Here is a 23,633-nt window from a genome sequence, read left to right as displayed (position 1 = left end):
CTGTTTTTAAACCCCTCCTTGGGTGGAGAGGTGCAGTGCAGTGTTTTTGATGTTAATCTTAATTGTTGGTGTCCAGTTTGATGAGTACCTGATTACCCCCCTTCTCCTCATAATGGGTTACAATATATGGTTTTATAGACAAAAGGTGGAGAGGTTTTCCATAGCTTTAACTTGTTGTCAAGAGTTGAGCACTTTGAGTGTTCATACCCTGGAGTGTAGAGTCATGCACCCAGAAAATGAGGGACGCAGTTGTTGACCTGGTATGTTTGGTTAAGTAACTCAGCTAGCACGTCACATGAACGTTGTGGCAAAGATACAAATGGAATTAACTTATCCAGAGAGTGGTCAGCTGCTTCAACCATACTTTTTTTTCCTGCTATATGGCTACTACCTCCTACAGCACAAATCTACCAATAGATAGAATCATAGAAACAAAGGGGAACACTTTTTAGTTTGTTCGGATATCTCAGGCTACTTGCTGTGTGAAGAGGGTAACTGTAGCCTCCAGAAAGTCACATTTAAAAACTCCCATCACTTGCTTTTTCATGCTGATAGGTTGGTTTGTTTTTTTTTTTTAAATTGCTATTTGGGTAACTGTGAAAATAAAAAAAGCTTTCACCTGTATTAAACAGTTATGTGTAAACTAAAAAAAAAAATTAAAAAAAATGTATGCTATAATGTATAAACAATATGTAAATTCTATAAAAATCCATGTATTTTTAATTTAAGGTTTTCTTGTTTACATTTGACAGTTGGTTTGAAATGGAGTAAAGGTGTGGGGTGCCAGCAGTTGGTGCACTGTTGAATTAATTCATTGTGAACAATTCAAGGAATATCTTTTTAGACTCATGACACCACGCTCTCCTGACAACATAAGCATCTGTTTTACTTGTACAATGGATGGAAATTACTTCTAAGTTCTTTCTTGAAGAACAGTTGAAGAGAAGCTTATGGATTTTGCAAATGAAAGTGCTCAATAATGAAAAGTAATTGAATCTTATGCACTGAAATAAAAAATGAAGAGCAGCTTTGTAGGCTGATAAAATTCTTGCAGGACTATTTTAAAACAATCATGTTTTGCTTACACATGGTTGCAGGACTGAAATCTAATTTGTATTACTTGCATTAGGTTTTTAGGCATTTGTTCTTGCAGTCTTAAGCAATAATCAGAAACTTGATGGTCATATATATAGTAAGTTTTCATTATGTTAGAAATAGTTATGAATATTTAAATTCTCATTATGGAATTCCAGAGCATTATCTCTTGTCAGCTTACACACGATTATTTGAATGTGGTTTGTTTATCCTCTGTAACATGAAACACTTGTGCTTAGATTCGGGAAGTAACTTGCTAGAAAATATATATTGTTGTATAATCAGCTATAGGTGCTTTCATGACACTACATAGGCTTATGTACTCAAAATACCATTGTGCTTTATCTCACTGAAGAGATTGCTATACTACAAAAAATTAAAACAAGACTTCTTGATGTTTCAATGCTTTTAGTTATAAAACATTGTAAAATAATTCTTTTTAGTATACTAACTTAAACCTTTACTTTCTTTTACACAGTAAATTCCATAAAGTTTCATCCAACTGAGCAAGTGGCCCTTACAGGTATGTAAAGATTTTTCATATGCTCGGTGTGTTAGTCGTGATGGAAAAATAAGTCTCATTCACCAGCATCTTTTTGGTTGTAGCCCCTCTTCCTATTGCTCTGTCAGTATCCTTGTTGATTGAATTATTTTTATGTTTTAAGGCATAACAAATTAGAGCTAGATCTTCTCCATTGTCATTTGTGCTTACCTGCTCCAAATCAGACACTTAGAATCAGACATCAGCTGAATGTTCACAAGTCCATGGGGCCTGATGGGATTCATCCCAGGATACTGAAGGAGCTAGCGGGTCTTATGGCAGGACCCCTGTCATCATCTACCAGAGATGGGAGTCTTGGGAGTCTGGGGAGGTCCCTGCTGACAGGAAGCTAGCCAGTGTTGTTCCCATCTACAAGAAGGGTGTGAGGGAAGACCCAGGGAACTACAGACCTGTTAGTCTAACCTCGGTTCCCAGAAAAATTATGGAGAACATTATACTAGGTATTGTTGAAAGGCATTTAAAGAATAATGCAATCATCAGGCAAAGTCAACATGGGTTCACAAAGGGAAAGTCCTGTTTAACTCATTTGATATCCTGTGATAAGGTCCCCCACCTAGTGGATGAAGAGAAGGTGGTGGATGCAGTTTTTCTGGATATTAGCAAGGCTTTTGATACTGTCCCTCACAGGATCCTTCTGGACAAGTTGTCCAACTGTGGGATGAGCGGGTTCACGGTGCATTGGGTGAAGAAATGCTGAAGGGCAGAGCTCAAAGCGTTGCAGCAAATGGGGCTACATCTGGCTGGCAACCAGTCACCAGCAGTGTTCCGAAGGGTTCAATTCTAGGGCCAGTCTTGTTCAATGTGTTTATCAACGATTTGGATGCAGGAGCTGAATGCGCCATTAGCAAGTTTGCTGATGATCCCGAACCGTGAGGTGCTGTTGACTCTCTTAAGGGACAAGAGGCCTTGCAGAGGGATCTTAAGATAGGTTGGAGCATTGGGCTATGATTAATGGGATGGAATTTACCAAGTCCAAATGCCAGATTCTGCACCCAGGACAGAGCAATGCCAGGCACAAGTATAAATTGGGAGAGGCGTGGCTGGAGAGCAGCCCTGCAGAAAGGGATCTGGGGGTGCTGGTCAATAGCAGGCTCAACAGGAATCAGCAGTGTGTCCTGGCAGCCACGAGGGCATACTGGGGTGCATCAAACAGTGCTTAAGTGGTGGGTCAAAAGCGGTGATTATCCTGCTGCATTCAGCATTGGTGCAACCTCACCTTGAATGCTGTGTGGGGTTCTGCGCCCCACAATTTCAGATGGATGTGATGGTCCTCAAATGCATCCAGAGGAGGGCAACACAGCTGGTGACAGGGCTGGAAGGCATGTCCTGTGAGGAGCAGCTGAGGACTTTGGGTTTGTCTAGTTTGGAGAAAAGGAGGCTGAGGGGCTACATGGTTGCTCTCTACAGCTTCCTGAGGAGGGGATGAGGGGATGTGGAGAGTGAGGTGCTGAGCTCTTTTCCCTGATATCCAGTGACATGTGGGAATGGTTCAGAGCTGTGCCAGGAGAGGCTTAGACTTTACATAAGGAAATATTTCTTTACTGAGAGGGTGGTCAGACACGGGAACAGGTTTCCTGGGGAGGTGGTCGATGCCCCAAGCCTGTCAGTGTTTAAGAGGCATTTGGACAATGCCCATAATACCATGCTTTAACTTTTGGTCAGCCCTGAAGTGGCCAGGCAGTTGGATTAGATGATCGTTCTAAGTCCCTTCCAACTGAAATAGTCTGTTCTATTCTATCTTAACCCTTTTGAAACATGTGATGTTTCCAGAGGCAAAGGACAAGAATATTGTGATACTGAGTATGCTTTAAAAACAGCTTGAAAATTTGACTGTTAAATATAAAGGTTTTTTCAGGACTGAGAATACCATTAATGCAGCTTCAGGTTTGAAAACTGTCTAATGTGGTTCATACTGTGGTTCATATGGTCCATCAATTAGGGCACTAGCTTTGGGATTAAAGAGAACTGGATTCAATTTGCTGCTATTAGGTGCGTCATTGGAAAATGAGGATAATTATTACTGAGGTTAGAAATAAAAACACTGCTTCTTTCTGCATCTATGGTGACCACTTTAAAGGAAGGTAGGGAGTAGAATGCCTTCTATCTAGGTTAACGATATAAGTCTGGCTCTTCGGATTTTTCAGTTTTCGTATGATAACTGTAGTTATTGTTTCAGTACCATAAACAATGTTGCTATATAAACTGACTTATAAAAACCCAAACGAACCAATCACCAAACAAAAGCTGCCCATAGCTAGATTTTTGTTCTTCTATTATTTTTCTGAGGGATGGTTCTGCAAAGTATTTCCATTGGGAGTTTTCAGCAGACCTGTTCTTCAGTGTCACTGGATTGATTTAGAACTGTTTAAAATAAAAAATCTTCCTCCCTGATCCAGAATACTGACACCATAAATAATACAAGGCTGACCTTTCTTCTAGCCTTCTTACTTGGTCTGTGAGATGAGATTTTTTTCCTAGTGCTTTCATGTACATTGCACTTGGCAGATCTATGCATACTCATTACAAACTGGTTTTCTTCTCAATCTAGAACTCTCAACACTGCACCCCTAGGTATTAGAGCATGTTTGTTCTGTCCGTAACAAGGAGAATCTTGAGTTTCTCCTTAATTAATACTGGATAAGTCTATTTAAAAAACAAATGAAGTCTAAAATCAGATGGTACCTGCTGAGCTGTTAACTGGTGCTAGTTAAGTTGAGTTGCTTAAGGCAGAAGCAGAAGAACTTCACACTTGCTCTTTTGGGTTTCTCATTAAAACCACACTAAAAACATATCATGGAAGAAATCACTGAATGAAGAGGAACCTCAGTATTTTGAGAAATAGCAGATAAAGCATGGGACCTGTTGATGTATTAAATGCCTTCTTCAAATGTTACTTATTAGAACAGCAGTGATATTCATGTTCTGATGTGTAGTATTTAGGTGGGTGTTTCCACTGTAGGAATAATTAATTTGGTAGCTACTTGTATTTTGCATAATGAGTTATGTTCTTATCAGTACTGAAGCCAGGAACGTAATGGTTGATGCTGAGACTTGCTTACCAAAAAGGTCGTAATGATACCTGTTAGACAAAGATGCAACTCATACACTGTTGCCCAATGTAATGTTGTTTTTATTGTCCATGGAAATGCCCTTATTTAGTCTGTCTGTGTCTCTTCCCCCCTGCCCCCCCCTTCCCCCTGTGCAGCATCTGGAGACCAGACAGCTCACATCTGGAGGTACATAGTACAGTTGCCTACACCTCAGCCAACGGCAGACTGCAATGTAAGCAATCAACTTACTGCAACCAAACTAATTGCACAGCAATTGCATCAGATACAGGTTTTATGATAAGACTGAATGTTAAATTTATACATAATTAAAAAATTACATTATTTCAGGATTACAGAAGGTGGGATTTTAATGTTTTAGTTTAACATACATTTCAGCCTTTCTTTCAAAAAAGACTTCGTGTTTTCAAAGATCTGTAGTGCAGAATAGAATATGCAGCTGCAAGTAAATTAATTGACTTTTTGTTCATGGTGATAAACGTGTAAGTAAATGAACTGTCGAGTAAAATTTTTTTGTAATAATTCAAATAATAAATAATAATGAAGTTCTTTTTAAACTAGTTAAATTCTTGTAGCTTAACTTACTGAGGCATCTGTATTAGCTATAGTTGCTATGAATTGAAAACTGATGGTAAAGGCTTGGGGTTTTGGCATTTATTTAATTGTATCTTTAAATTTGATTTCTAATTGACCCTTGCCAGCACTTATCATGCTATCTGACATTGTTGTCCCCAGGCTTTTATTTAGTCAGTATTTACTGTAGACTGTCAAATGCTGTATTTGTCTTAAAAGCACCCTTACTAAACTGTGAAGACAAACACAAGCATGAGCTTCTCAGTAAGCTGAGTAGGGGCAAGAGATGGCTGTATAATGTGAGATAGATTTCTGAATGGAAAATATTTGATTCAGTTTATTTATTTGGCATTTCCATTTTGAAAGAGTGGTACAAATGTTACCTTTTTCACAACCAAATATCATGAAAGAAAAGTGGATTTGTCTTGCATAAGTGAATTAGGATTCAGAGATTGATGCTTCCTGGTTAGCAAAATAATGTATTTTGCATCCAGTTTACATCAGCGCTGCATGATGGCAGTGTATTGACCAGCAGAAAAAGATTGATGTAATGATTTTGGTTCTAATGGATAAAAATATGGCTGTAAATGATTGTCTTCCCAAAGATTAAAATAGTCAGTGTCCTGTTAGGTGCTTCCTACTGCTAAAAATTTAAAGGAAAAAAGGTCCCCTGGTACATGTGCTACAATGAAACTCAAGGGTAATGCAGTGAGGGGAATATAAAAGACTTACCACATAGTAAAGGGGACAGATATTCAGAGCTAAACAGATCAGAAGAGATTTTAAATTAAAGTAGTTATTAAAACTGCATTTAACTCACTGGTGTTATTCCTTCAGCTAAGTTTTTGATAGTGAATACCTGAATAGGCTAGATTCTATAGGCTTAAGTTACTCACATTGACATTTGGGGACTGGGAAGCAGTTACACTGTAAAACATAACTTGGAGGCATATTCCTTTCCATTTATTCTAAATCTTATTTCTCTTGCCTTATATAGCAAATGTCTGGAGAAGATGAAGTTGAGTTCTCAGATAAAGATGAACCTGATGGAGATGGAGATGGTTCTAGTGATTGTCCCACTGTCAGAGCTCCATTAACTTCACTCAAAAGCCATCAAGGAGTGGTCATAGCAGCCGACTGGCTTGTTGGGGGGAAGCAAGCTGTGACAGCATCATGGGACAGGACAGCAAATCTGTATGATGTAGAGACTTCCGAACTTGTCCATTCGCTTACAGGTATTTGTTCACTCACAAAAAAAAATGGTGTTTTATTTTTATATGTGGGATTATTTGTAGCTATTAAAACATTGGGAAAGCTAGGTTGTTTCTCTGGAGTACTGTTTGAGTTGCTGCTCGCTATTGTAATGGTTTCTAACATTCCAACCTTGTTAATCCTCTAAGCATGAATTTGTTTTCTTTTAAGGTTGTGCTATATTATATGAAGCAGTTGCTATTAAACTAAAGGTAGCCAAATTTTAGTCCTTGCAAAGTGCTTTTGCTGTGTTCGTGGCATATATTAAGTAGCAGTAATCTATCGCTACTTAATAATTATGTGAAGTGAGTAGTGGTTTTTTTTTTCCTTTTCAATATAGTTCTAAACTTTTACAGCAGTAGTAATGTAAGAGTTCAGAATATTTATTATTATTTTACTTTTTCGGGGGAAAAAAGAATCATCAGCATTTCATTCCAAGTGTATGTGGAAATGAAAAGTCTTATTTTCATTACCTTACATGTTCTCATCTGTGATTGTAGGGCATGACCAAGAGCTAACACATTGTTGTACACATCCCACCCAACGTCTTGTGGTGACATCATCACGCGATACAACCTTCCGTCTGTGGGATTTCAGAGATCCTTCTATCCATTCTGTGAATGTCTTTCAGGGCCACACAGAGTAAGTGACAGTTCCTTCACAGGTTTTTACAAGTTCCAAAAGTATAAATGTATTCAGTTGCTAATCTGAACAAAACTGTTCCTGTGCTCTTTTTGAGGTGCTAAGTTCATTCCCCTGTTTTATGAGACTGATTTTCACAGAAACCCCTAACTGTCCTCCTTCAAATGTAAAACAGCAGTACTTAATTTCCAAAACAGCAGCCAGGGCTCTTGGTGTGATATTGCTGATATGGTAAGTCTAGATAAAACTCCTTACAATTAAAGGTATGAGGGTTGTTTTTGGCATTGGTTATGCCCGTAGTTTAGGGGTATTGCTGTAATGCAGTTGATCAAGCAGATTACCTCTGCTTGTCATGATACTCAGTGTGAAATAAAGGTTACTTCTTTGGAACCACTGGGAAAAAAGAAAAAAAGAAGCAGGATTAATTTTTACTCTTTAAGCTAAATCTTCTAATTTGTACATAAAATAAGAAATTAAAGTAAGGGCACTGATTACCATGTTCTGTCAAAACAGTGGTTTTCGTGTAACATTTTTAGTTGCCAATTTAGGCTTTAAGTTTTTATACCGGCTACTGTTGAATATGGGAAATGTAGTCATGAGAATCTATGTTATGGTGTTGACTTACCATTCTGTTAATCAGAGCTTTGATACATGGAAAATGCAGGAGTAACTTTGAAATGCTTTAGCCAAGGAAGCAAAACTTTTTTTAAGATTTTGGAATGTTTGAACTTGACTGTTTCAGAAACAAATTTCACCTCCCGTCTTCAGAACAAAAGATGATTGTCAGTCCTAGCTCAAAACAAAAACCAGAAAGATTTATTCATGCTTCTATTTTTTTGTTAATTCGAATGTGTAGTTTGCCTTATGACTGAGTTTCAGTATCCACTTTCTCATTTTCCCCGCTGTTGGCTAACCTGTATCTAAAGTAAAACCTCTTTAAGCCCCCTCTGCCCTGGACTCCTCAGCTTGATAAATTATTTGGTGCATGACAATCATGCCGTATAAGTAGCCATCTTCTGATAGAAGAGTAAACTTTTATTTTGTGGTCTGCATCCTAGAATTGTTTCATGCCATCATTTTTGTACTTTTGTATTGCTTTTTCTAGAATGACTTGTAAAAATTGGAAGCTTTTGTGTCCATTTGGTGCCTCCATTTTTTTTCTGAGCTAATAATTGCTTTATCCCAGGACATTTTTTTCAGAGAAAGGAACATGACTGACATTAGTGTTCTTCTATATGGATGCCGAGACCAAATGATGTTGGTCTGGGGTGATGGTGCATACTGTAAAAGCTGGTATTTTGGCCTCTGTGTCACTGAGACCTATAAACTATCAGGGAGTTTATTTTTATGAATGGAATAGACCTTGAGCAACCTCTTTGGTCACTCTTTTATTCCGGCTTTTAATTGTCTTCATATTTGTGTTTGTCTGTTGTATTGCCTATTTCCATTTTGTTCTGTGAATGTATGAGTTTGTAGTATTGACGTAGGCTTTTTTACCAAATACACTAACTTTTAAGAGTCTCAAAACTGACTTTAATGCCTAAGGTGGTTCAGCTCTCTGTTTTGTTGAAGAGATGATTCTGTTTTGGAAGATGAGTATTTCACTGAGGAACGCACTCAGAGTGGAGATGGGAGTTTGGTATTTTGCAGTCGAGACATACGTTGAGGGATTTTATTTTTGGTCCGTTATTGTGCTGCCTATTGGCAAAATATTTTTAAATTACTCTCTAATCAACGCTATAACAATCTTCTCACATTAAGCAGCATGGAGGAAACTGGTTTATCTGTTGACTAGAAAATACATACAGACAAGACATTTTTTGGCTTTTCTGAATGTCTGTCTGAATAATTTGCCAAGTTTTTAGTATTTTGATAGGCTCTTGGAATCAGTTCTGTAAATTGGATGTTACAGTCATTAACGCTGATGATTTAAAGTCCTCAACCGTAAGTTTTAACAGCCTCTTGCTAAGTAGGACCTGATGAATAGCTGTCTAGAGCTCACAGAGCAGCTATTTTTTTTTTTTTTTTTTTTTTTCCTGGGCATTTCACCAGCACAACTCCTAACGTGTTAACCAGTATAATTAGATGCCAAACATCTCAATCGGGAGGCCAGTATGTAGTGTTGATTGTGTCGTAGCCCCCAAAATCTTGCTCCATCCCGAGGCTCCCCCTCACGAGGGACCCGAACCGTCACCGAATCCTAGCAGTGCGTGGCTCAGAGTTCAAAGCGTCGATCCCTCGCGCGCTGTTTGACGCTGCCAGGCGCTCGCTTCTCTCCCGACCGATGCCCAGCTCCTCTCGGGAGCGAGGGCTGCCCCGCGCCGCCGGGCGGCGTTGGGGACCGAGCGTTGGCCTTGGGGGTCCGACCCTGAAATCGGAGGGGGCAGGCAGCCCCTGCAGCCTGCACTGTGCATCCGGCACGGGATCCCCGCCCCCCCGGAGCCGTGTCTGGGTTTGGGAATGCGGGGGAGGCGATGGGGACCTCAAACCTGCCGGGGAGCGCAGGGTTCCCTGTTCCCCGCAGTCTCACGCTTTGCGGCTGGGTTTGTTCTAAAGGCGTCGGTGGATGGTGTAATTTCGGCTTCCCTTTTAGTAGCCTTAAGGAGTTAGATTGAAGATTTAGTCAAAATGGCACATTATCTTGTAAAAAAAAAAAACAAAACTGTAACAGAATGATGCGGATGTGTTGAGAGACTAGAGAGTCCCGTTGTGTGCAGAGTCTGATTTATAAAGTTAATTAGCATCCAAAATGGGAAGCAGTTGCTGAGCATTGCCTTGTTCTATAAAGTGCTGTTCTCTCAAAGTAGGTGTGCGTATACCAGCTCTGAGAGATTATTTGTATTTTAAATGGACTAAGAAATCACCTATTATTTTGCTATTCTGATCATAATAACTGCTTGTTTTATTAAACGTGGAGTATTTCTTACAGTCTACTACTATGACAGTCCAAGAAAATAAATTTTCCTCCAGTAAGGCCAGAAGGAATCTGTTGTGATCAGTATATCTGTCTCAAGCTTCTTGCATTGATGCCGGTTTTGAATTAGGAGGTAGAATTAGCAGAACTAGTAGAATTGCCAACTGTATGTTAGGTTGTTCCAGTGCTCAACATTTCAACTTAGCCCTTGGCAAATTCTGTAAGTTGCTCACCCTAGTGTTTAGTTAACCTCCCTGTTAAACTTTTCCTGCCTCCCTAGTCTGTCTAGCTTCAGTTTCTAGCTGCTGGATTTTATCTTGAAGAGCTTTGTTCCTATATTAATAGATACTTAGGCGATGATAAAAGTTTCCTATATTTTCTTCTCTACAAATTACCAGTTCTTTTTAATAAGTTATCTATTTTGGCTCAAAGTGTGTTTTGTAATATATTTTGACACTTACATATCCACAGACCAAGTTCAGTACATTGGTAGTACTTTCCCTCTTCAAGCCTGCATTTGGCTGAGTCTTCAAAGTACATTCAGGTCTTTTTTCGAAGTTGCATCTTCCTAGGGAAATTTCCCAATCTGTAACCATTGCTTGCTTACATTTTTCTTATATATGACTTGTCTCAGTTCAGTACATGACTTATTTGCCTGTGCCCTGCTCACATAGTGATAAAAATAGAAAAACATTTTCTTTTAGGTTTGCCATGCCCCCTGTTCATCTCATTCCCTACTGATTAGTGAACTGGTGTGGAAATAAGACCGATTTTTGCTTATACATTTGTGTTTGTCTGATTTTGTGTGTGTGCCAATAGGAATTTATATTACTAGTACGGTTAATCCCCACACATCCCTCTATGAGATGTTTAACAGAGCCCTGGGAAAAGGTTACATTTATATTACCATCCAGACACTTACTTGTTGCATGTTAATTAAATTGACTTCCTGAGTTAAAGCCTCCAAAAATTACATTAGGGACTCAAATTCTAACACCTTTTCCCCCCCCAGATACTGCTTTAAAATACTTGTTTGGTAATATATAGCATCAGCAGTTCTCTTATTGAGAAATGATTGAATTTAGAGGTTATTGATTAGAACTCTTCTAGTTGAACTAAGGTGGTGCTCTGAAGAGCAAATCATTTCTGGCATCTACATGGCAATTTTCATTCCAGCTTCACTGCTGCTTTTGTTTGCCGACCCCTGCACAGCCGTGCCTTGTTGGGGCTCTGAAGGCCATTCTTCTTCCAATGTGGTGACCTCATGGAACAACTCTGGCATTGACATGCTCTTGCATTTGTGCTTGATGAGTTTTTCTCTCTTCAAGAACTCTGCACGTGCTGAGGTCTGTCTTGATATGCGGAGCCTTCTAAAATATTCATGTTGGAAATCTTTACCATTTTTAGCTTAAAAAATATCTTTGTACAGGTCCAGTCAAGTGCTTTACAGATTTTATGCATTTGTTCTGACAATTTAGTAACAATGGAAATAAATGAGCATCCTATTGGCAACAGAATGCTTATTAGCTAGTGGATTCATATACACCTTTTAAACCATACACTGCTTTTGCTATATATTTGTAGTACGTTGATGCATATATGCAGCTAAAGAGTTACTTGGTAAATATGAAAGTGTTTTGTTTTGTTTAGTGACCATCGAAGGTACACAGTGGTTGAGCACATCTCTCTTGAAATGCTTGAATAAAAATGTATAGGACTTCCAAGTCTGGACTTGCAAATATCATCGTCAAAGAGTAAGCTTCAGAAGCAGCTTTGGGTTGCTGCCCTTGATTGAATGTCCTTTGTTAATGCTTCTTGATTGTTCAGTATTTAGTTATGCACCAACCTGTCATGGCAATGCATTTTTGGCTTTTTAAAAAAAAAAAAAAAAAAAATTGAGCAGGTACTCTTGACCTAGCCAGAAAATGTACAAAGTTTGTTTATGACTTCTCAAACTTACTGATCTTTGTAGCTAGATTGAGCCAGTGCATCAGACATCGATGTGTGTTAGCTGTTGAATCTGTAAGTGTTACTTTCTGGGCAAACTTGGAGAAAAAATTGCTGAACGTGGATCTTGCGTTATTTCTGACAAAGAGCTGAACGAGGTGGCTTGTAGCACTTTCAGACTACAGCACATTCCTTCTCCTTTCATTCTGGTTGCGTGGCTGTAGGAGATCAGAAGGGAAAGTTCCTGTTCATTTGCTGTCTGTATGTCTCTGAATAGGCAGCTGGGTGGCAAGTTGTGCTTCATCCTGAGAACTCTGAAACTAAAGAATTGCAAATACGTCTTGCTGCTTCAACTTTGCATCTTCAAACTCCTACACCTGCTGGAAAATCTGAATCAAAAAAAGTAAAAATACCTCAGCAGCAGCTGATTAGGATGCTGGGCTGAATTCTGACATTTGGTGAATGGGGAATTAACGTCAAAATGGCATTCTGTATCAAGAGACTAATAATTCCTTTAGTTTGGTGGACACACGTTTGCCAAGGTCATGTGGCTCTCCCAGATTCTTTGTTCTGCAAGATTTAATTCTTGTACCCTGATATGTGTCTACCTTGTTTTTTAAAGACCAGGTCCTGGCAGGGGGGAAATGTCTTCTCTTCAGGCAGCAATGTCATTAGACATCCCTGTTGGAAAGCAGTCTTATTCTAGATATCCCCAATATTACAAGGTCACTGTTAGGTATTCAGCCACGTTTTTTTGGTGAAGCTAAAGCATATCTAGATGTACTTCTAGAAATGCAAATTTTGCACCTTTGACTAAAAGCTGTGCTAGGAAAGGGAGTCTCTTATGCCAAACAAAACGTCACAAGTTGGATGTTGTCAGTGGAGTTCAACCAGTTTAAAGCATCTGTTCTTTTCAAGATAGTCCTGTTCTTGCTTCAGCTATTAATGACATCAGTGGTGCTTTGTCTACCATTTTTCTGTTTCTAAATCAAAGAATGCCTTAGGCATTTACCATGTGTGGATCTCTCAATCCAGCTTCTGTAAGCAATGCAAAATTTTTCTGATGAAGCATTTGGTTTTCTCCACAAGCCTTACTGATTAACTAGATGATTCTGATATTACTGTTAGTATTCCTACCTTGTTCTGTCTGCTGTGGTTTTTTATTTTCTCTTGCATTTCATTGAAAAAGGCCCCAACCTTGCCTTTCAAACACTGTTCTGATCCGACATTTGCATGTTGCATATTCTTTAAATGAAGATTATGGCCTGGCCTTTAAGCTCTAGGGTTAGCTTTTTTAATTTTGTGTTTCTAAAAATGTACATATAAACCCCTTTTGGTTTACATTTATTACATACACTTAACAGAACATATTAAGGTTTCAACAGTTTTCTTAGAGTTGTTAGCAGCCTTACAAGCTGATAGGTCAAACATCCAGCTTTGAATTTGTCTAACATGTTCTTAGCTTCTTTGTGACTCTGTTTTAGGACAGACCAGGGCCAGGATGTTTTACATGCCTGCAGCTCATCCACATTACCTGTCTTTGCTCTCTTGCACAGCTTGAATACCACATTTTGTATTCTAACCTTCCCCCAACCCAGTACTGTCAGGGAGTTGTCAAAGTGCCGAAAAAGCAAATTGAAAGATAATATTCTTTGAGAGTTTTGTTTCCTTTATGTTCTTGAACCTTCTCTGTTGTCATTGGCAAACTTCGTCATGGTAAAAATTGCTTCCTAAATAAAGATAAATAATAAATAAATATAAAAAATTGAATAAACTACTCCTTAAGCTATAAGAGTGAGTGCTTAAAATTAGAAGCCCTGTAGCTAAAAGAAAAAAATTCCTTTACCTTTAGGTGCTTTGTTTTGGGGAATGGGGTATGTAATGTACCAAGTTTGACTGTACTCAGTGTTAGCCGTTAAGAATTTTGTCAGTCACCTTAAAAAAGATGTAGGCAATAAATCTGTATCTGGTTGCTTATCAGTGCTTTAAGCTTTACTGCAGTAGATGGAGAGAATCTTAATTCCATTCTTGAATGCATGCACTAAGAAGTGCTATGATTTGTTTTCAAATGACCCACAAAAGAGCATAGCCAAAGGCCTTTTCTTTGTATCCTACTGAGTAGAGCATAATGGTTTATAGTGTGGTGGTGTTCTAAAGCTTACATAACGTATGCAGGGATAAATGGACCTTTTTTATCCCATCATAAATGTAATCAAATTGATTTTAAACATCTCTGCACCTTAACTAATTTACTAACTTGCCATTGAGTAATTCTCCTAAAAGCTAGTTATTGTTTTCAGCCCTGTATCATTTTATTATTTTAAGACAGACAGTGAGAAAAGGAGATACTGGCAATTTTCTCTAAATGTCATGAAACGTATTTCTGGAATAGACATTGTTGATTTAAATGCTAAAAAATGACTTTTCAGTGCTAACAGTCATCTCTGAATTTCCGCCTCCTCCGTCTGTGTTAATTCCTTCATGGTTTGTTCTTATCATTTCTCAAGTTGAAGGAAAAAAGCTCTGCTGATATTTGGAGATAAGTTCACAAACAAACTTTGGGAATTGTATTTGTAGCTCTTCCTGGAATCAAGCGCCTTTCGCACTTCTGAAACCTGAATGCACAATCAAACGTGGAGGTATTGGTGTGCTCCGTACCCGGGACTCCTGCGGCCAGCGCCAGCGCCCCTTAGGTTGGGCAAACTGTTGTCCATATCGGGTTTAAAACCCAGGTTGTGGCTTCTCCCAGGGCTGCAGACTGCTCTGTGGAGGGATACACTTTGTTGCCCTAAAAGAAAGGAAATGCTTGTGCAGGAAATGCTGTCCCAGATAAAGCTCCCCTTTAGGCTTTGTCCCTGAATTTTACTACTTAAAATGAGAGGCATATCTGAGCACTCAAATTTTGCTGTTTAACTACAATTTGGTGTACACTGAATACATTTATCTGAAAGCTCTGTTTTAGTCCATTTTCTCCAGAACTTCATCCCACACACAGCTTAATGCTTATGAGGAGATGCCTTTTCACAGGCACAAAACCATGTTGTCTGCCAGTGTTCAACGCTAAATCCCAGTACAGGTTGCAAATCAAAATGGAAAGAGCAGCGTTAACTTTTTTTTTCTTTTTGATGCATTGCCAATAAGGGTTCTGCATCAGCATTTCATGGTCCAACATTTTCAACATTTTTTTTTCTTTTTTCCTCCCCCTATGTGTGAAATTTCAGCAGATTGTTATGCAAAACAGTTTTGTGTCTCAGTGTGACTGGGGAGACAGCTGTTCGGCCTAATGAGGAGTGCTAGCACTACAGGATTTCTGTTGATTGAGACCCTCGGAGGGAGCAGGATGGTGGAGGCCAGGCAGCGGTGTGCGGTGAGGAAGTGCCACGCTGTCAGCTGGAGGTACACGCTCGGCTGCTCCCCATGACAAGATAAATGAGTTTTGCTGGGGTTTGGCGAAGGCTGAAGCTTTTCTGGAGAATAGTTGTAGCACACCAAACTCCCTGTGGGACCCGCGGTTTGAAGTGTCATAAGACTGCTTCCTCTCTGCCATTTTTTTTTCTAATGTCCTACAATACCTGTCATCTTCCTGAGTTATTAAAAACCTAATGTCTTCTAGCATTCCATTAACACGGGGTCTGATGATCTTTTGTTGACGCTTTTTATTAATTTAGCCAAGGGGATGTTAACTGCAGTTTTAACTGGGTTAGAACAAACTGTAGACTAGTATAAACAGAAAGTAAAACTAGCCGCATGAAAATACAGGAAAAAGTCTTTTAATTTTTGTGATATGGGTGGGGTTAGGGAGGCAATACTTCTGAAAGGCTATCTGTATATTGGCTGCTCTGCCAACTTCTTTCTTCCCACCCAGATTTTGCTTCCTTTTCTTCTCACCTTCCCCTTTTGGTTGGGCTGAAATCCTGTTTTAGTTCATAAGTAGGAAGTGGCCTTTCTTGTTGCTATTTTGTCTTAAGTAAAAAAAACCAAAAACCAAGGTGAGATGCATCTGTCTCACCTTAAGAGATGCCCCAGTTTGGAATAGCAGAGGAGACAAAGCATGATCTGTAGTGCATCGGAAAACCGATGAGCACGGAGCTTGCTCGTGTTTCATTAAGTCAGTAGTGTTGTCCATGTTCTTGAATTTAAATGTATGTGTGTTTTTTGTAAATATTAACTCAATATGTTCCACTTGAAAAAAAAAAAAAACCCAAACAAACCAAACAACCCCCCAAAAACCCCATCTAGTCTTTACTCAAATAACAGTCAAGGGCTGATAACCCTCCACAGAGTTGTCAAGTTTGTGAGGATGATACTGCTTTTGGCCTTTCTAGACTTGGTATAACTCCTAGTCTTGCAATCTTATCTTGAAAATGAGATATCTTCGAGAATTGAATCAAGTGTATCTATAGGTCCCCCTAGAAGAGTAATGTTTCATTTTTTCAAAGTGTAATATCTAGGACTGTTATGCAGTACTTCCATACATTCCAAAGTTTGCTTTGAAACTGTGACCAAAATTCTCAACCTTAAACAGTGGGTTCATGAAAAAGTGCTTCTATATCTAGCCTTTGAATTCAGAGCTCCTTATGAAAAAGGCCAGTTTTGTAGTCATGTGTACTTAGCAATAGCGCAGATCCCAGCCTGCGGTGCCTTACAGGGATGAACCTGGGAGGGCAGGCAGCGGACAAGACCACGAACACCTTTACAGATGTCACTGAAAATGGCCTGGCAGCCTTCCCTTTGCCTTTCTATCACTTGCCCAGTTGTCGGAGAGAGCTACAGCAGAACTTAATTGCATTTTTATTTTCCAAACTTTTTCTTAGTGTACCCAGTAATATCTGCACAAATAGTTAAATTGAAAACAGTACAGAAAAGGATTTTGTTTTCTTTTGAGAGTCTTGTTGTTTTTACAGGAGCGGTAAAGGTCGAACTAACCTAGAGTTGGCATTCTGCTTGCATGGTGACGGTTTTGAATATTTTCATTTGAAAAACGATAAATCTAATAATGAGAGAACTTTATGTGGTCAAAGAAACTTAACTGTGTTTGACAGTGATAAGTGATAAAGGAGAATCAATATGAGATCAAAGAAGCTGGAAAGCTGTTTAAAGCTGTGAAAAAAAAGCATCGAAAATCGGAGGGTTATTTTAAGACACGTTCCGCAACATATTCCAACTGTAATTGGAATAAAATGTATAATGGGAAAACAGATCAGATTTGTGTGTTGGCAGCAGAATGCTAAAATGCTGTGTATTCTCACCTGGAGCCTTTCTATGACTTGGATTCCTTACACTGTTGTGTACAAGGAAGTGTCCCAATGTGTGTGCAAAGTATGGAGATTTAATAGTAAATTCTAAACTTACAAACGTTGTTTCAAATGTCTTACAGCAGTATAGAGTTCAGTGAAAGTCTGAAACATTTTACTGAGGTATTTTGCAGCTTGTATGAAGAACTAGTGAGGAGAGAAATGCAGACATTGGTAAGTTGAATGGAGGTCAGGCTGGTGGAAGACAAGTTCAGTGCTAAGAACGTACCAACCCTATTCTGCAGGAACTTGACTATGTGAATGAGTTTTCTTCCCAAATGCGAAGGTGCCTGATGAAAGAGGCTCATCAGTTGTAGCCTTCATATATGTTTTAACTTTTTGACTTTTGGTTCATAAAGTCCAGAAGATTAGGCGAAGACCTCTTGGTTCTTACTGTAATCATCTCCCTGGTAGCTTAGCTACACTCTAATGATGCATTAGGAAACTTGGTATCATGAATAAAGTGGGCCTTCATCCTAATTAAAACTTAATTTGGTGTCAATTTAAATTAAGAGGCTTGCATAAACTGGTCCATTGTGACCTGGCTACTGCTAATCTCAATCAGCAGCTTGGATAGGACATGAATTCAAATTTCTGCAGAACAACGAAAGCGACAGTAACAACTGACAACTTAAATTAAAATTACTAAATTCTAAGAAATTGATGTGCATGACCCAAGTTACAAGATAGGTCATTAAATCAAATCTGTAGAAACAGAGTTGGGAAGCCTTCCCTAATGATTTTACGGAGAGACAAAAATGCTTTGTTAGTACATTGTGTGGGCAGAAAATAACTGGTTTTGAGTTGGGAATTCATGCAGTACTAAAATGAAAATAATAGTACTAAAACTTTAATTGGTTAATGTGAAATAATAGGTAAAAGATTTAAAAAAAAATCAGCTCATCATCGTGAGAACTATTCATTTGAGCTTAGCAGTAATCTGTTCTCTGAAAGTATAAAATACAAAGATAATAAAATTCTAAAATAAAATTCGTTATATATATAATTTCTTCTGAAAGTAAAATGTTGCACTTCCAATTGTTAGAAATGTTATTGGGAGTCTTTCTCTGGCTTCCCTTCTGCATTTATAGATGTCCTAGGTAAAATATGAACTGTCTGGTCATGCTGCTTACTACTACTACTTGCCATTTTTTTTTTTTATCTGATTCTCAGACTTTAGCTACTTGCAAAATAGAAATAGAAATCACAATTAGAAGTTATTAGATTGCTATAGCTATTGCTGGTGGAGTTATACTGGAAGCTCTGTGTGTGTATTGCAGCATGGTTCGGTGTGTGTACAAAATCGCTTTAGCTACATTGCAGAGAGGTATTTTGGATCTCCTGAGTGTCTGTGCTGTGAACAACAAAAGACCAAGATAGCTCTGCAGAAGTCTTTGGATGGAAAGTGGAAGAACTTGACTGCTTGTCTCAAAAAAAGTACTTGAGAGGAGGAATTGTACTGTGTGCTACTGATTCAGTTCTGGTTGTCTGATAAGCCTACTGGACATCAATACAAAACTTCAAAAGTGAATCGACTGGACATGTTTAGCTCATATTAGGATCAGTGGAATATGAGAGATGCCTCCAGAGTGACTCTCCTCTGTTGGGCTTCTTTTCTTAGCACTTGGCCCAGTCAAGCCCTGTATACCTTAACTAACACAGCTTCTTGTTAGAATATTTTTTTTATTCTACACTACCCACTTGGAGTTTTTAATATTTCAGGTTACTTTGATTTAAAAAAAAAAAAAAAGTAAGTTACATATTTTAAAGAAAACACATGAACAGAAAATAGAACTTTAAATCAGGTGTTAGTTTAATAAAGAGCTTGAGAGCTTGATGTCTTTCTTTTTACTCCTGATTGTTTAGCACTGTGACATCTGCAGTTTTCACTGTGGGCGACAACGTTGTTTCTGGTAGTGATGACCGTACTGTAAAAGTTTGGGATTTGAAAAACATGAGGTCTCCTATTGCAACGATCCGTACAGATTCTGCAGTCAACAGGTAAGCAGATCTCTGAGTTACTGTTTTTCTTAATTCACATTTTCTTAATCCTTAATTTCTTTCACGTGTGGGAATGGTTGAACACTGCATCAGGGGAGGCTTAGACTGGACATTAAGAAGCATTTCTTTACCGAGAGGGTGGTCAGACACTGGAACAGGCTTCCTAGAGAGGTGGTCGATGCCCCAAGCCTGTTAGTGTTTAAGAGGCATTTGGGCAATGCCCTTAATACCAGACCTTACCTTTTGGTCAGCCCTGAAGGGGTCAGGCAGATGGGCTAGGTGATCGTTGTAGGTCCCTTCCAACTGAAATAGTCTGTTCTGTTAATTCACTGCATATACATTTAATTTTAGTCACTCACATTAAAGTTGAGATTTATGAGATTTTGAGAAAGGTCTGAAGTGGTTTTGTGAAATGCAGGTGTAGTCAACGTTAATTTTCAGTAAATACATAGTATTGCTTTTCTGAGATTTTTTTTTTTTCCCCCCCTGTATGGGATGCAGGTGTTAAGGCTGTTTAAGCATCTAGTACAGTGTAGAAAACTCCTTAATGGTTTAATATGTTTTTCTTTTTTCACTTGTGAATTCTAGTCAGGAAAAATTCAGCTGTATCACTTCTCGTGAGCTTAAACCTGTACTGTCAAGTTCTATTTGCCAGGCTCACTGTTTTGTACATAACCTACTTTTGTCTCTTCTGTGCAGGATTAACGTATGTGTTGGCCAAAGAATCATCGCCCTTCCACATGACAACCGACAGGTTCGATTATTTGACATGTCAGGAGTGCGATTAGCACGCCTCCCTCGCAGTAATAGACAGGTAACTGAATATTTATAGCCTTAAACTATGTCTGTTCTTCTTCCATACAAGGTTAAAACTAGGATTTGGTCTCTCTAGTTTAAAAGCTGAACAAATGCTGGAAGACACTTGTCTATACAAATATGCTGTTGTTAGTTATTGAAAATGACCAACGTGCAAATAGGTAAAACATTTTGAGCTTTTTTATTGGAATTGGAAATGATGTTTCGACTGGATTTCATCATAATTTTTTCTCCTTACTGAAGTGAAACTAATATCTGCCTTCTCTATGAAATGGAAAAAAATGTGTAAGAGCATTTCAGATGTGTTTTAATGTCTTGATGCGAATTGTGTCAGAAAAGCGACTCACTGTGAGTTTTAATGTTTTGTTTAGGGTTTGGTTTTTTTTTTTTTTTTTTTTCAATTACACAGTGTTTAGTTTGTTATATAAGAAACATAAAAGGAAAAAAGTAGGGATCAGTTTTGTGAGCTCACCTTGTATGATTAGTCATAAATTTTATTTTTTCCTTCTGTGCTTATGCACATAAATTCTTGATATTTGGTACCAAGTACTAAACCATCCTTGCTGCAGCCATCAAGTTTTGTGCATTTGTGGTGCCATTTGGCATGGCAAGCATCACTAATGGTGCAAATTAGACTAAGTGAAATTAATTGGATTATGCCACTTCAGTAAGCTTTTTGGGCGGATTCAGCAGCTCTTGACAGAATTTAGGAAGGGGTTTTAAGACTTATTTAGTCTTTTTTTTAGTATTTGTCTAATTTAGGGGGTTTTTTTAGTCTATTGTTTAGTCTTGATTTTTTTTTTTTTTTCCTTTTTTCTTTTTTTTCTCTTTACTATTTCCATTCAGGCTGACACTACTGAAATCATGGCAAATTTTTTTTTTAACTAAAATGTTGGTCAGAATCCTCCTTGAGGCATTTTTATTACTATTGGACTTGGACAATAAATAAGGCATTGCTTTTCCTAAGGATGACGTTCCTCCTGCTGTAGTAGTATCCTTTCTGAATTATGAATGTGATGGACACTTAATCTTGCAGGTTTATAGCAAAGTAGTTGCCAGCAAGTGGTTCCACATTTTCAGATTGCTTTTATAAATAAAAATGCTAAAATCGGAACTCTGTTTGCTTTTGTAAATAAAATGTAATTAGATAGCAAACAGACCCTTGGAAAACTCAGAAGTTTTGATGCACTTGTTTTTATGCTTCTGCCATTAAGGATCCGGTGCTGGTTATAAAGATTTTTGCCTTGCAGATGAAAGTAGCAATGACCCTTTTTGAACGAAAAGTGGAAACAATGAAAGTACTGTTTGTAAAAACTAATGTGAGTGATAGCAAGCTTGCATTTTGACTCACACTAGCTTGTTGACACAGAAGCTTTCAAAATCTGCCATCAGTAATACTGCTATGTCCTGAACTGTCGCAGGGCCACAGAAGAATGGTGTGCTGCTCAGCCTGGAGTGAGGACCATCCAATCTGTAACCTCTTCACGTGCGGATTTGATCGTCAGGCTATCGGTTGGAACATCAACATCCCTGCTTTGTTACAAGAAAAATGAAATGCTGGAAGAATTTTTGCGTTTTAAGTTGCCATGGACTTCTACACTTTCGCAGACTTTTCTGAACACTGGTCTGCTGTTGCTGTAAAAGCTCTTCCTTAAGTGGAGACTTTAGCAAATGTTGTTCTTGTTACCACATTGTGCACAGTTTGCATGAATTGTACAGAAAATGTGATTTTTTTAAAATTAGTTTGTCTTGTGTATGAACTTTTATATTTTGGCATCCACTGGTCAATATGTTCACTGTTGCATAGAGCGCATAAATGTTCATAAGTTATTTAGCATTTAATAGATACACAGTAGGGCATTACATTTGTGACATAAATGTGAAACTTAGGTAATTAATGTAGAAAGTGTATAGCAGTCTGTTACGTTTTTCCATGACCCTACATATCTGCCTTGTGTTAAGAAGAATCTGCAGGGCTAAAACTTTGAAATGAAGTGTGAATTTCACTAGTTGTATGATTGTAAACAGTCTCCTGTTTGCATCTGATTTGGAATACTTTTTTTAGTGCTGCAGTATAGTGCAACTTCAACTCCATTTTTATTCCAGTTACTGGAGAAATAGTAGATTTGAGAAGGAAAATGCAAGCAAGTTGTAGTGGGTATAGACTGCCAGGTTTATTTGGAATGCTTTTTGTACTTTTTCTTTCGGAAAAGAAAAATACTCATTCTGCCCTTCTTATATAAAGTGATCTAAAAATCTCATTAGCATTTCATACTAGCGAAAAATCCAGAATATTATGATTCTAATCACTGAAATCTAGTCAAGCAAATTTTGAAGCACTTTAGTTTATAGCTGTTGTTATAAACCATTTATGAAAGTTTGACTTTACCAGTGAATGTGAGCTGACCTTTGTAAGGAGGATTGCTTCTTTTTGGTGATCTGCCCAGAAAGGAAATAGTTTTTTTGGGGGTTGGTTTGGTTTTGGTTTTTTGTTCGGTTTTTTTGGTTTGGTTTTTTTTTTTTAATATATATATACCTACAGCGAGCATACTTTTAATTGTGTTCACTTCCCATATTTTTATTTTGAGCCAGCAATACAAAGTAAATGAGTACTACCTCAAAAATGAATGTTGGTCAAGATGCATTGAATCTCTCTGTAGCCTAGAAAAAAGCACTTTTGGTCTCTGGCTGAAGTACTGTCTCTGACATGAGAGGAAAGACAATCATACTAAAGGTGATCCTTAAGGTAATTAACACTTAAAGCTAATGGAGCAATACGATAAGTAAACATCATCTGTCACCTTTCTGTTCTCAGCCGTGGCAAGGGCTGCTGCAGCCCCTATTCTGTTCCAAAAGGGCGCAATCTCCCCTCTTTCTCCCAAATGATCTTACCCTGGTTTTGCTCCTCGCTGTGCTTAACCTTTATGGCACTGGCAGCGGGGTGTTCTACCACAGCTGCTGCTGATAGAAGTAAATGCAGGTGGCAGCTGACATCTTCGAAAGAACAAAAAGGCTGCTTCAGACAGACACTTCTTTTTAGCTGAAGGGAGATACTGCCCCGACCTGTCTGACAGCGTAAGGTGAAGGGTGAGGGTACGCCAGGGGTGCACTCTTACAATGGGATATTAGGAACTTTTTATCTCATGATTATGTGAAGCTATAGCTGTGCTCGTGTCCTCTAGAGCACTGTTTATCATGACATTAAGGCAGATCTCTTAACTGATTCTCCTGTTAACTAACATATAACGGCACTGGAGTGCAATGGGATGGGATGGTGAATGCATCGTTGCGTAATTATAGGGAAACTGGGGTCCTAGAAATGGTTCTGGAGTGTGACATTGAGGAAGCTCAAGGTGTTTAATGGAGAATGTATGTAGTGTCTTTATAGTACAGGTCACTGTAGCAGCTTGATACCTTTTTTTTCCTGGTTGTTCTTTTTTCTTTTTTTTTTTCTATTTAGATACAACATA

At 38.4% G+C, this 23,633-nt stretch overlaps 1 protein-coding gene across 2 annotated transcripts in view; it reads left to right on the top strand.

The window, feature by feature from the left end:
• WDR37 (WD repeat domain 37) overlaps positions 1-23,280 on the top strand; it is a 41,667-nt gene extending 18,387 nt beyond the window's left edge. For both annotated transcript variants that reach the window (XM_009641348.2, XM_035896811.1), the window contains exons 8-14: positions 1,574-1,618; positions 4,863-4,939; positions 6,296-6,533; positions 7,050-7,191; positions 19,213-19,347; positions 20,047-20,161; positions 21,585-23,280. In XM_009641348.2, the coding sequence (XP_009639643.1) occupies positions 1,574-1,618; positions 4,863-4,939; positions 6,296-6,533; positions 7,050-7,191; positions 19,213-19,347; positions 20,047-20,161; positions 21,585-21,716 (884 nt within the window). In that variant the 3' untranslated portion in view covers positions 21,717-23,280. The remainder of the gene's footprint in view (positions 1-1,573; positions 1,619-4,862; positions 4,940-6,295; positions 6,534-7,049; positions 7,192-19,212; positions 19,348-20,046; positions 20,162-21,584) is intronic.
• Positions 23,281-23,633: the final 353 nt, after the last annotated feature.

The sequence above is a fragment of the Egretta garzetta genome, unplaced genomic scaffold (assembly GCF_000687185.1).
Source record: "Egretta garzetta isolate BGI_Z169 unplaced genomic scaffold, ASM68718v1 scaffold6, whole genome shotgun sequence".
Lineage (NCBI taxonomy): Eukaryota > Metazoa > Chordata > Aves > Pelecaniformes > Ardeidae > Egretta > Egretta garzetta.
This window is presented reverse-complemented; position numbering and strand designations above follow the sequence as displayed.